At 53.0% G+C, this 13,534-nt stretch overlaps 1 protein-coding gene across 3 annotated transcripts in view; it reads left to right on the forward strand.

Moving 5' to 3' along the window:
- Unc5b (unc-5 netrin receptor B) overlaps positions 1–9,325 on the forward strand; it is a 66,923-nt gene extending 57,598 nt beyond the window's left edge. For all 3 annotated transcript variants that reach the window (XM_005070843.4, XM_005070844.4, XM_021227633.2), the window contains 6 exons: positions 63–231; positions 342–575; positions 2,636–2,785; positions 3,469–3,633; positions 4,546–4,727; positions 6,681–9,325. In XM_005070843.4, coding sequence (XP_005070900.1) covers positions 63–231; positions 342–575; positions 2,636–2,785; positions 3,469–3,633; positions 4,546–4,727; positions 6,681–6,846 — 1,066 coding nt within the window. In that variant the 3' untranslated portion in view covers positions 6,847–9,325. The remainder of the gene's footprint in view (positions 1–62; positions 232–341; positions 576–2,635; positions 2,786–3,468; positions 3,634–4,545; positions 4,728–6,680) is intronic.
- Positions 9,326–13,534: the final 4,209 nt, after the last annotated feature.

Below are 13,534 nucleotides of genomic sequence, written 5' to 3' on the forward strand. Positions count from 1 at the left end.
GCTCTGTATGGGTGGGGTTTACTTCCAGCTTTTGCTCACTGCGTCCCTCGTCCCATCCCCAGCTCGCTTTCGGAGGGGACCCAGACAGTATTGAGCCCCTCGGTGACCTGTGGTCCCACGGGCCTCCTCCTCTGCCGCCCTGTCATCCTCACTGTGCCTCACTGTGCTGAAGTCATCGCCGGAGACTGGATCTTCCAGCTCAAGACCCAGACCCATCAGGGCCACTGGGAGGTGAGGCGCCGGGTGTGGGGGGGGCTTGGGGGGGCGTGGCTGACTCTCAGAACTGCCCCTCCCATGACTGATCCCAGCCCATGTGACAACAACCTCTTCTCCCCCTGTAGGAGGTGGTGACCTTGGATGAGGAGACCCTGAACACCCCCTGCTACTGCCAGCTGGAGGCTAAGTCCTGTCACATCCTGCTGGACCAGCTAGGCACCTATGTGTTCACGGGCGAGTCCTACTCCCGTTCTGCCGTCAAGCGACTCCAGCTGGCCATCTTTGCCCCAGCCCTCTGCACCTCCCTGGAGTATAGCCTCAGGGTCTACTGTCTGGAGGACACGCCCGTAGCTCTGAAGGTGGGAGCATGTGGGGGCGCTGCGGGGGCTTCAGCACAGCCCGTCAGTTGCTGGCACCCCTCGCAGGGTGTGTGGTCCCTGCCAGGCTTCTCTGTGGCAGCAGGTTCCATCATAGTCGCTCTTACTTTCATCAGACATCAGAACAGCAGTGGACTCTCAGACCGGGCTGGAGGCCACAGCTCCTGACTCTGGGCTTGAGGTGGGAGACAAACAGGGAAATCTCTTTTGAGGAGTCTGAGGAAGTGTACCTCAGATCTAGGCCCTGGATAGCAAGGTGTCACTCTGGGTAGAGAAGAGGAAGGACATGTCCAACCAGCGGAATGACTTTCTGCCAAGACAGGAGTGCAGCTCAGCATGTGTGGACAGTGTCGTGTGTGACCGTGTGAGTGAGAGAGTGCTGGAGAGGCGAGCTGCTTGTGTAGTAGGCTCGGGTTGTGCTTAGTAACTGGGATACTGTCCAGTGGCAAGGGGCCCAGCTGTGTCAGACCCGGTTCACAGGGGCTTTCTAGAATGATCTACAGCTATGGTGTGTGTGTGTGTGTGTGTTGGTAAACAAGAGGCAAAGGCCAGTTAGAAAGCTGGGGCCAAGTCCCAGACAGCAGGCAGTGGCAGTGGCAGTGGCCGGGAGATGAGGTTGGACCTTGTGGTTGATCAGTCAGTAGGATGGACAGACCAGGGACCGAGCACGGATAGCCCAGGCTTCTAGCAGACACAGAGCAAAGCCAATGGAGACCAGAAGTGAGGGAGAGGAAGGGCAGGTGAGGGGATGCTGGACAGAGATGGAGGGGGATAATGTCGGCAGATGTGAAGACCAGCGTAGACACCACCTGCCATACATGTCTCAAAACCACACTCCCTTCCTCTCTGAACCCTGTCTCATTCCCAGGTCGTTGGTCTCATCCTCGCATGATACTAGAGGATGTAGAGTTGGCTCTCTTCTCTATCTTTCCAGGACTCTGAGAAGCCTCATGGTTCTTTCTGACAGACCGATGCCTCCCCCTGACCCTGGGTTGGGGGTCTCTCCTAGTCACGCTGTCTCTGAGTCTCATGTGGCTTTCTCGGACTCTGTGCTAGGGACTGATGCAACATGGATGAAAGGCCTTGTGGGACAATGAGCATCCCCTGTGGGGACTGTTCTTCCCTGACATTCCGAGAGGCCTCCGAAGGGGCGGGGCACTGTTGGCAATCTCCTGCAGCTGAATTTGGTGGCTTTGGTGCTGGCTAGTGCTCATCCTGGCCAAAGGCTGGTGTGAAGGTCATCAGGGAATCGTCTGGGCCTGATTGCATCCTCTCCTTGTTCAAGCCCATCTACCCACTACCCTTTTATTCGCCTTACCAACACACTTACTTGGTAAACAGCCTACATGGCCATCCAGCTGCTATCCGTCTCTTCACTCATGTGTCTTTCCTTCCAAATATTCTTCTATTCATATACTCACTCATTTGTATATCCATCTATTTATCTGTTTACCCACCTAACCCACACATCCATCCAGTGATCCATTTAATCATCTGTTGGTTCGTCCGTCCATCCATCCATCCATCCACCCATCCATCCATCCATCCATCCATCCATCATCTTTGTGTTCACCTAGTCACATACTTGGTCAGTATCCTACCTGTATGCTCAACCCATCTATACATTTATCTAATTCTCCTTCCAAGCTCCTGTTACCCACACAATGGTCTCTATATGTATCTGTCTATCCCTCTGTCTGTCTATGAATATGCATCTATCCAGTTTATCAATTATCTGTTGGTCTACCATAGTCTATAAGCCTATCTTATCTGTCTGTCTGTCTGTCTATCTATCTACTTATCTATCTCTATCATCCATCTATCTATCTGTCTATCTATCCATCCATCCATCCATCCATCCATCCATCCATCCATCCATCCATCCATCATTTCCATTCATCCACTTGTGTATCTGCCTATCCATTCATTCCAAACACCTTCTTTTTAATTGGATCAGATGGGTCTGGCCCCAGACTAGCAACTTGCAATATGAAAGACCCATGAGCCTAGGGTAACAAGTCCCTCCCACTGCCCATCAACAGGAGGTGCTGGAGCTGGAGCGGACTCTGGGAGGCTACTTGGTAGAAGAGCCCAAGCCTTTGCTCTTTAAGGACAGTTACCACAACCTGCGCCTCTCCCTCCACGACATACCCCATGCCCACTGGAGGAGCAAGCTACTGGCCAAGTACCAGGTGAGCATGGGCCTGGGGACGGGCAGGGAGGAACCAGTCCTCCAACCTTGGCAGTGAAGTGAGCATTGTTTCCCAGGACTGCGATCCCTGTCCTGTCTCCCCACTCTATCCTCCATGTTTCCAGCCATCTTCAGGCCCAGCCCCAACTGACAGCCACATCTTCAGTCCGCCTTGCCCCTCCACCCACACAGATACCCGTGCCCATCACCTCCACATCCCGTCTCAGGCCCTCTATACTTCCAGTTGCTGGTCTGGGGCCGGACCCATCTAAACAAATACAAGCCTCGCAGGCTGATTGTGCTTATCTTCGGTACCCATGTCCCTCTGTTCCACCTGCAATGCATGCCACCATTGAGGCCCTAGTTACTCCATGTCCCTGCGTGTGTACACATGCTGACATATATACATACATATGTACACGCACACACACACATACACACACACATACACACACACACACACACAGAGTCTTCCCCTCCCTCCCACACAGGCCTATTTTTCAGCTCCCTCTCAGAACCAAGGGGTCAGCACCATTTAGCTAGCCAGCTTTCCCACTCCAAAACCATTTCGTAGAGAGACTTGAATTACCCCCGAAGACCCAGCCCTCCCTGAGGCTGGTTCCCACCCTCTTCTGGCAAATGCCTAGTCTTGCCTGCAGCCCTGACCGCCCGCCTGTCCTGCAGGAGATTCCCTTCCACCACATCTGGAACGGCAGCCAGAAGGCCCTGCACTGCACGTTCACGCTGGAGAGGCACAGCCTGGCTTCCACCGAGTTTACCTGTAAGGTCTGCGTCCGGCAGGTGGAAGGGGAAGGCCAGATCTTCCAGCTGCACACCACGCTGGCGGAGGTGAGGGTCAGTGACGGCCCAGGGGACTGAGGCTCTGGCACACACTCGCCTTACTCCCCCAGCATCTCCCGTGAAGGCTCCTCTCCACCTCCCAAGTCACCTTGAGACAGATATTACCATACCAAGTTGCCACACCCACAGGGAGAGGGTTATGGTGGTCCCCGTGTAGAAGATGAGAGTCTCGAGGTTGGGGCTGTAGTACTTGCATAGCATGTATGGTGTCTTGGGTTCCACCATCAACTGTACCAGGCAATGGTGACACCTGCCATCCCAGCACTTGGGATGTGGAGACAAGAGGATATAGGATCATCTTCAGGTCCATTGTGAGTTTGAGGACAGTTTGGGCTTCGTGAGATCTTATCTCAATAAAATAAAAAGATCTTAGGGAAGGGAGTGTCAGAATACTAAATTTGGCCAACAGGCAAGGCTGGCTTTGAACCTGACCAAGGTAAGGACTGGCCTGAGGCTCTCAACCACTAACTCCACACCGAGCTTTAGACAAAGCCGGGACCCCTAAGATAACCAGTATAGCACAAAGCACTCAACACAGGTCTCAAGCCAGCTCTACCCCAGGTAGGCCACCTGTCCTCTTTAGATTCTGTTTTCCACCTGCAACAAAGCTGGTCTTCATGGGCTAGACCATGACCATGACTCTTGGGACTTCCTCCTCCCAAAGCTAAGTCAGCATGTGCCCAGGGCTGATCCCAAGCAAGGTCACACCTGACATGAATCACTGAGCAACCCTTGCCCTCCACAAGCGGGTGGCTAGAGAGAACCCAGAGGAGACAAAGGTGAGTGTGGAGCCCAGGGCATCATGGGTGCTAGGCAAGCACTCTACCTCTCCAGGCAGGGAGACTGGATGAGCTCCTGTCCAGCACTATGGCTATTCCATCTTCCTCCTTACCCTTCCAGACACCTGCTGGCTCCCTGGATGCACTCTGCTCTGCTCCTGGCAATGCTGTCACCACCCAACTGGGACCCTACGCCTTCAAGATACCACTGTCCATCCGCCAGAAGATCTGCAGCAGCCTTGATGCCCCGAGCTCACGGGGCAATGACTGGAGGCTCTTGGCACAGAAGCTGTCGATGGACCGGTGAGTATCCCCAGCCACAGTCACCCCTATCGCCCTCATCCTCAAGGTCTGGCCGGGAAGCGGGGTGCGTATCCCAGCAGACCAAGGCCAGTTCCCAGCTTAATTCCCCTTGTGCCATAAGCAGTGACAGATCCACAGCTGGGTTTGTATGCACTGAGTCTGAGGTCACTGTCCCTCTGCCCAATGTCTCTTTCAGAGAATAGGCCTATGAACTTCAAGTGACTGCCACCACTCTCTAAGCCCTGCTCTTTTACACGGCAGGCAAACGCTTTCTTGCCCCTAACAAGGGGGTAGACACAGCCCTGACACCAGGTAGCTGTGGTCACCAACACCTCGGTGCCCAGGCTCTTTTGGAGGAACTCTGAATGCCAGATATACATGGCAAAGGTGTTAAATGGTTACTTACCAGAAATCCTTATCCAGTGGCCTTGAGCAGGTAGAAAAGCTGGCTCAGTCTGTGACGTGCTTGACGTGTAAGCATGAGGACCTGATGAACACATTGTCAAAGATCAGACATGCTGACACACATGTGCAATCCCAGCACTGGGGAGACAAGAAACAGGAAGATCCCTGGGATAAGCTAGCCAGCCAGTCTAACTGAAGAATGAGCTCCAGGCCAGTGAGAAACCGTGCCTCAAATGAAGTGGATGGTGTTCCTAAGGATGACACTGGAGACTGTCCTTTTACCTATACACACATGTTAAAAGTGATTATTATTTTATTTTTCGAGACGGGGTTTCTCTGTGTAGCCCTGGCTATCCTAGAACATGTTTCATAGACCGGGCTAGCCTCAAACTCGCAGAGATGCACCTGCCTCTGCCTCCCTGGTCCTGGAATTAAAGACGTGTGCCACCACTGCCTGGCCTGGTAACTAGGAACAGGAGGGTCTTCGAAAGACCGCTAAGACACTGTTCCTGTCCTCAGAGGAGCCTGTGCCGCAGGATCAGGCCCAGAACGAAAGTGAATGTCAGGGAAGAGTGTGGCATGCCAGCGAGGGAGGTCTCTCAGGGTCCCAGCATCTTTTGATGATGGTGATGGATAAGATGAGAGGGTGCTTGGGTGAGCATGGACTTCACCAGCAGCGTGAGGAGATGCGGGAGTTCATCGGGCGATTAAGGGGGTAAAGGTAGGTCTCGGTCCACAGTTCCGGAGGCTTTGGTTCCCGCTCAGCTTTTGCCGCTGCTGTACCTCAGAGCAAAGCTGACCAGTGTGTCAGGAGGCTACGGTGGAGTAATGTCACCTCAGAAGTAGACTGGGAGGACCAGAGCAAGACATGCCTCAGTGACCGCCATGCCCCACCTTCCACAGGTCCACCCGTGTCCAATCATCTATTAGATGTCACATGCATGTGTTTAGAACATGTGTGTGCATGCAGCACTCTCTGCGTGGAGCATGTGTACAGGTCAGGGGACAGCCTCGGGTGTCAGGCCCCACCTTCCACCGTGTTTGAGACGGGGTCTCCTTGTTCTGCCGTGTGTGCCAGGCTAGCCCAGGAGCTGCCACCCCTGTTTCTGCTTCCCATCTCCCTGGAATGGGGTGCTCAAAGAACACTGGGATTATAGACATTTATGCTGTGCATATGACTTTTATGTTGGTTCCAGGGATTTGAGCTCAGGTCTTCCCATTTGCCCACAGAACTGTCTTGCCAGCCCTTATTCAGATGTTGAGTCCCTCCGTAGGTTTATCTGTTGATGGATGTAGAAGCTTATGACCCAGGCACTTGCTCAAAGCCCACCTCTAAACACTGTATGTAGGAAGCGCATATGTGAGCCTTTCCAGGATTACTGCGTTCCCAGACTCTAACAGGAGACAGACAGCTGACCTCCTTCCTGTTTTGGAGAGGAGATGAGTCAGAGGACATGGAATTCAGACCTAGGCTCTGGAGCCCACACATCCCTCCACCCGCATCTTCCCAGCTCACAGGAAGCCAACTTTGCCATTTCCTTCCCACAGGTACCTGAATTACTTCGCCACCAAGACTAGTCCCACGGGTGTAATCTTGGACCTCTGGGAAGCTCAGCAGCAAGACGATGGGGACCTCAACAGCCTGGCCAGTGCCTTGGAGGAGATGGGCAAAAGCGAGATGCTGATGGCCATGGCTACTGATGGGGACTGCTGAGCGCTTGTGACCACGGTGGAGACCAGTAGGAGACAGTACAAGGAGGCCTAGCAGCCTCCTGTGGGAGTGTCCAGCCTCGGCCGTCCCGGGCTCATAGCTGGAATGGCCCCTCACTCCCTCTCCCTGCTGCACCCTCAGACCACCACCAGCCTTAGAAAACCTCTGTGCTCTACTGCTGAGAGGCCAGGATCCTCTGCCCCACCATTTCCTGGCTGGCACTGGGATGGGCTGAAGCCTTTGGGGGCAGCCTAAGGACAGAGGCTTTCCCCCTGTCACAACCCAGCACCCTCAGTCCTGTGACTCTGGGGGCCCCACATGTTTCAATTCTGTGTTCATACCGTCCTTGGCTAGGGGGACCTCTCTCCCATCCCAGGTCCTCTTTGAAAGGTTGAGTTGAGTTCAGACAAACTGCTGTCTCCTGTCTACAAGGAAAAAAAAAAAGGAAGGAAGGAAGCAAGAATGAATGAAAGCTTCAGAACTCAGTGAGCAAAAACCACAAGGGAAAAAAAAAACAGTTTCTTAGGAAACGCAAATGATTTATTATCCAGATACTTGGATAGGTCCTTTTTAAGAAAAAAACAAAAACAAAAAAGTAAGAAAAGAAAAAAGAGGGGCGTGGGGCACTTTTGTTCTCCAGTGTGTTTTAAGAGTGGGTAGGTATGCCTGTGACTTGGGCCCCAAGCGAGCGCATTCATGGGCACACGTGTGCACGTATGTGTGCGTGCATGGGTGTGGTCAGGGAAATGCTTTGCTACTCTTGAGTCCATTGTGGACTGGATCCTGACAATGCCTCAGTTTCCCCAGCTGTGGCGCTGAGTCCTAAAAACGAAAGCAGAAGCTGGGCCTCTGTTCTTCCCACCCTCCCGAGCCCCAGGTAGATGCCTCTGTCTGTGGCCTCCTCTGGGTTTCTGAGAATCTGCCTGGAGGCCCAGGCCGGCTGTGACCTGTGGAGACTGTTCAGGTCTCTTACCCTAATGATTCCTGGTCTGGTAATGTGGCCCAGAGGCGAGGCTCCTGAAGAGAGGGAGGGGCCTCCAGGTTCCCTCTCAGGCTGGATGGCTTTGTGTCCAGGCAGGCACTGCACCCCTAGTCCTTGGTTCACCCACTCACTCTCCTGCTGGGGTCAGGAGATCTGGAGGTTAACTTTTCTAGGTAGACATCTCCACTTTTGACCATTGAGTCCACCCTGGGCTTTGAAAGTTGGGGCTTCTAAGGGGGAGCAGGTTTCATTTCTGTGTCTGTGTCCGGGCTTCTCCGCTGCAGCTCCTGAGGGGGGGCTCCGAGATTGGGACCAAGGTGCTCTCGCGCCTAGGTGAACACTGCCCCAGACAGTGGCTCTCAGCTCTTCCTGCCAAAGATGCCCATCCCTGTGGGCATGATCTTGCTGGTCACTGTTAGCCCACGCTCAGAGGGGGCCTCTGGCCCTTCTGGGAGTCAGGAGACCAGGAACCAAGTTCTAGCTGTGCCGTGTGACTTTGGGCATATAGTTGCCTTCTCTGGGCTCCAGTGTCCTTTTTCTCCTGGAAGCTCCGTGAGGCCCCTTGGGGGGAGGGGTCTCACACGTTTCTGAGCTTCAGAAGGGAAGCAAGTAGAGAGAAGTTGATTGTGGTCTGTATACCCTCTTTGCCCACCCTCAGAAACCTGCCTGCCTGGGCCCTGAAGGGAACACTTGGTGAACAGGTCCCAGTTAGCTGGAGCCTGGGATAGGGCTCCAAGTGGACAGCTTGGTAGCAGCAACCCAGGTAATATCTGCCAACTCTGGGCTGGGCCAGGGCTCTTGGGTTGGGTTTCCACTCCTGCCTTCAGTGATCTGGAGCCTCCTTTCTCCATTCTGGCCAGCTTGGTGTTGTCGGGTCCTGCAGGGTATTGTGTGTCATCTTGGGCGTGTGTGTGTGTGTGTGTGTGTGTGTGTGTGTGTGTGTGTGTGTGTGTGTGTGTGTGTGTTTACAAGCGTCAGTGTGCCTGTGCTTTTGAATTTGGGCACATCAGGGCACCCCTCCCAGAATGCACACACCTGTTTCCGCATGTGGACATGGCCTCCGTGCCCAGGAGTGTGTCACCGGAGTGGGTATGCCTGTTTGCCGTTCCGAGTCACAGGGTCAGTCAGTGTATCTCCTATGTGCCTCTCCTGCCCTTTTATGGGGGCCATGATTCTGAGCTCTGGCCAGACACCTCCCGAGGGATGGGACCCTCCTCATCCCTGATCTTCCAGGGCTCTCTGGTCCCCATCTTGAAGCTCCCAGGCATCTGAGTCAGCCCCTTCCACTCACCCTCAGAGGGCAAGTGGCTGGGAGCTTGGATGCAGGGGTGTGAACATGGCTCTGTGTCTCTGGATTCCAATATGGTGGGGATGGTCCCAGCCCCACCCATTCATTCTGTAAACAACCTGTAAATAGCCTTTAGCATTCCTCTTGTAACGAGATTAATTTTTATGAAATAAATTATATTTCCTAGTCTAATAAAAAAATCCAGGTCCTGGTCTGATGTCTTCTTGGTGTCTTTTAGTGGCAGTTGGGTGTGACTGTCTTGTTCTTCTGCAGAAGTTGAGAGCTCCAACCCTTGATCCAGCTCAACAGCCTCACCTTACAGAAGGGAAAATGGGCAGAGAGGCTTTCTCACGGTTGCACAGCAAGTTAGGTCCTCATGAAGGGCCTGGACCTTGCCATGCTCACCAGCCAGGGCCTGAAACCCAGAGCCTAGGTGTCAGGGATGACGGGCTAAGACCAGCACCCATCTGCCTCCCCCTTCAGAAGGATACGCCCCAACTGAGGCTTGGGGGTGAGTGTCAGATCAGCATGTCAACCTGTGGTGTTAGGATGCTGTCCAGGCAGAACAGTTAACAACCTGGACAAATACTCCATCTGAGGAGGGGGGTGGCAGCATTCTCTCGCCGATGACAGACAGATGACAAGACGGCATCGTATGTTCTCCCAGCAGGTGGTTCCTGCTAATCAATGGGTCTGTGTCCGTTTTCCAGCAGATGGACAAATCTGCAGGCGGGAGGGTGCACGTTTTCTTTTTAAACTGGTCCCTGAAACCCTGGGGGATCTCAGGCCTCACCCAGTGAGTTGAGTCTGGTTGGTAGTTCCCAGTCCATGTTGCTTCCGTCCAGTCCATTGAGTTTGGAGAGCCCTTGACCCTGTTAATGAAGGAGCACGATGCCCACCACACACTTAAGAGTGACGCCACCTAGTGGTTGCTTTTTTATTGTCCCTTGGTAAGACACGTCTTACATTAACACAGGGTGTTTCCGGAGATCAAGGTTCCTTGTCAGCTCTGGCTCCCCAGCACCTGTGGCTGGCTCTAGGGTCATCTCAGTGTGGAGAGCGTGCGAGGCAGTTCTGAGGTGAGACGTTAATAAGAAAAGGGAAATCCATGTGTCCTCTGGGCGTCTATGGTCTGGTAGGGAGGCAGGGCACAAGTGTGCATACACCTCCTCTTGGCCTGTTTTCACTACCTGGGCTGTCAAGACCGGAGACAGCCACACTCAAGGAGTTTCTAAGGCCCCAGAAGCTGCCCCAGGGTGCAGGTCTGTGGTCTGAAAACTCAGGGGGAGTTTATTGATCTGACAGGCCGGTGGACTTGTCCTGGAGGTGGAGCGTGGGGAGTGAGCCAGGCTCGACAACCCATAGTGTAAAAAGTGAAACCTACAGATTGCACACACACTGGGGGCGGGGGGGGGGGGGGGCTGGGTGAGGACAGGAAGTCAGGGTCCTTCCTGCCTTGAGAGAAAGGGAGAGAGAGAGAGATTGATTGTCTGGGATGGGTGGGGTGGAGACCACAGTGTGGTCCCGGGTACAGAGTTATGAAGCCCAGTGACTGGCAGCATGGGAAAGCAGGGAGGACAGACGATAGGTGACAAAGGGGTCTCCAAAGCCACCATTGACTCTAGATCGCAGGACCCGGGCCTGGGAATTTTTTACCTAGGCTAGGATTTAAAGCCGCAGTGTCTTTGTCGTGGGGGTGACAGAAGCTGCTGCAGCTCTTCCGGGGGGGCAGGAGGTCTTAGTTGCCCCCCTCTTAGCCGTGGGTCTCCTCTTTGGCAAAACTGCCCAGATGCCATCGTGCCACAGCAGAATAGGGGCGGTAGAGCTTGGTGAGCTTTGGCGTGAAGGAAAGGGTCTCAGAACCTCCTGGCCCTGGGTACTGTGGCTAAGCCGCATTCTGCTCCGTGGGGTCAACGCGCCACAGGGACGATAAGAAAGCAACCACTAGGTGGCGCCTGAAAACCGATGCAGTTAGAACCAGGAAGGATCTGGTGCCCCAAAGCTCTAGTGTTCCTGTTTGCGATCGCAATCCACGGAACTTGGAATGTTTTTCTTCAGGCATCCCAAGAGCGCCCTCCTCTGGTATGAAATGGGAATGTCAGTGGGACAGCGCTGGATCACAGAAATCACCATTAGAAAGAAGCAAATGGTGAATTAACAATCCATAAAAAAAGAAAAAGAAAACCAACTAGAATTCCAGACCTTGTGAAGAGACCCTTCTTTTCAAAATACGTATTTTTAATGTGTAGGAGAGAGAGCGCACATGTAACTTTGTATAGCTGGTTCTCTCCACCCACCACTTATAGGTTCCCGAACCCTTACCCACTGAGTTATCTGATGACTCTGGAATTTGACCTAAAGGCTAACAGACTTTAGGTGGAGGCGAGCACGGGGAGTGGCGGCACGAGGGGGAGTGGAAAGATCAGCTGGAGAGAAATAACAGCAGCTGTGACAACAAGAAAAGGGGGCATCGTAGTGAGTTACCCAACACTGTAGAATTGAGCTACAGAGGTAATACAAGCCCCAGCAGGGACTGTAGCAGTGGGGTGTCCTGGGATCTCTGTGACACAGCATCTCGGTCTGCTGTGACTTCCTTACAAAATGACCTGGACACTCTCCACCTAGAGATGAAGATTAGCCAGGTATGGGGGAGCACAAGTGGAATCCCAGTTACCAAGATCTCGGACTCTGAGCAGGCCCAGGATGAAAGTAAAGCGGTGTCCCGCGAATGGAGCAGGGACAGAGGATTCAAGGGCCGGAGTCTCCTAAGGGTCAGAATGTCTGAGGGAGCTGATGAGCCCGCACACAGCAAGAAGACTTGAGTCATCTTGGGAGAGGTGGATTAGAGTTAGTTATTGTAGGACTATTAGAAGTGTTTAGTGTTTCCTCTGGGAGCCCTGGAACTCTGTTAGGTGGGCGGGGTGACACCGATGGGCCTACACCTGGAGCTTGTGCAGTGGCAGAATATGGCCACAAGATGGCAGCATCTACCAGTAAATCCCGATGGACAAGCTTGCACCTGCCAGGCTGATTCCAGAGAAGGTATTTCTACCACCTGTGTGTTGGGGGAGCGAGGAGGGAGGCGGGGGATGAGTACATAGATAGGAAGGTCCTATACTTTTTGTTTTGTTTTGTTGGACAGGAAAAGTATCGACTAACTTTGCTGGAAATGTGTACAACGATTTATGAATTTAAATTTTAATAATTTTATTACTTTTTAAAGTTTCATATAATGTATTTTGATCATACTCACCCCATCTGCCTATCTACTAACTTACTGTGCTCTCTGGCATATGATCTTTCTCTCTCTCTCTCTCTCTCTCTCTCTCTCTCTCTCTCTCTCTCTCTCTCTCTCTGTACTCTTGGAGTTCAATTTCTGTTGTCTAAATTCTCCAGCGTGGTGCCTCCTGGAGAGCGGTCAACCTATCGGGGCTCACACCCTTAAAGAACACCGACCGTCCGTCTCCTGGCATCTTTTCCCGTAGGGGTGGAATCTCCCTACCCTCTGCCCATCTTCCTCCCTCCGTGAAGGGATTTTGCTGGCTTAAGTTTGACGGGTCTTGTGTCTGCTGTCACACCCCCTGTGAGTTCATATATGCAGCTTCCCTGTTGTACCACCGAATACTGCTTCCTGGCAGTCATGCACCACCCCTGGCTCTTACAATCTATCCACCCTTTTTCAGTGACCCCTGAGTCTTTCCTGAGAGGGAAGGGTGTGGTCCATTTAAGACTGAACACTCCACAGTCTCTTAGTCTCTACATGTTGACCGGTTGTGGGGAAAGACCACATGATGACAAACGACAGGGATTCCAGGTGTAATGATCCCTGCTCACTGTCAACCTGACATGTTAGAATGATCTAGCAAATGCGGTCCCTAGCCGCATCTGCGATTGCATTATATAAACTACACTCATTGAGGTGGGGGAACCAGCCCACCGTGAGTGTTACCATTCCCTAGCCAGGTGAATCTGGAACTGTATAAGGATGGAGCGTGCACGCTGAGGGTGCACATGCGTGCATACACTGCTCTCTACTGACAATGGATGTAATGCCATCTGCCGTTTCCGGCTCACATTGCTTGGACTTCCCTGCCAAACAGGAAGAACTGTGAGCTAAAAGAAACCTTTTCTCCCTTATGGTGCTTTAGTCGAGAGTATTTTATCACAGGGAGCAGAAGAGTAAACATCTGGTAGAGGCAGAAAAGGGAGAGCTGTAGCCCTCCAGTCTTGGAAGAAGAGGACCCAGATACTTTCATAGGCTGGAATCTTTACACGCTGCCTATGTGGGTGAGTTTTGTGTTAACCTGACACAAGCTAGAGTCATCCGAGCAAAGGGAACCTCGACCAAGAAAATCAGATTGGCCTGTAGGCAAGTCTGTGGGGCGCCTTCTTGACCCGTGATTGGTCGGCTGGGGGCAGGG

The sequence above is a fragment of the Mesocricetus auratus genome, unplaced genomic scaffold, assembly GCF_017639785.1.
Source record: "Mesocricetus auratus isolate SY011 unplaced genomic scaffold, BCM_Maur_2.0 Super-Scaffold_100027, whole genome shotgun sequence".
In the NCBI taxonomy this organism is placed as follows: domain Eukaryota; kingdom Metazoa; phylum Chordata; class Mammalia; order Rodentia; family Cricetidae; genus Mesocricetus; species Mesocricetus auratus.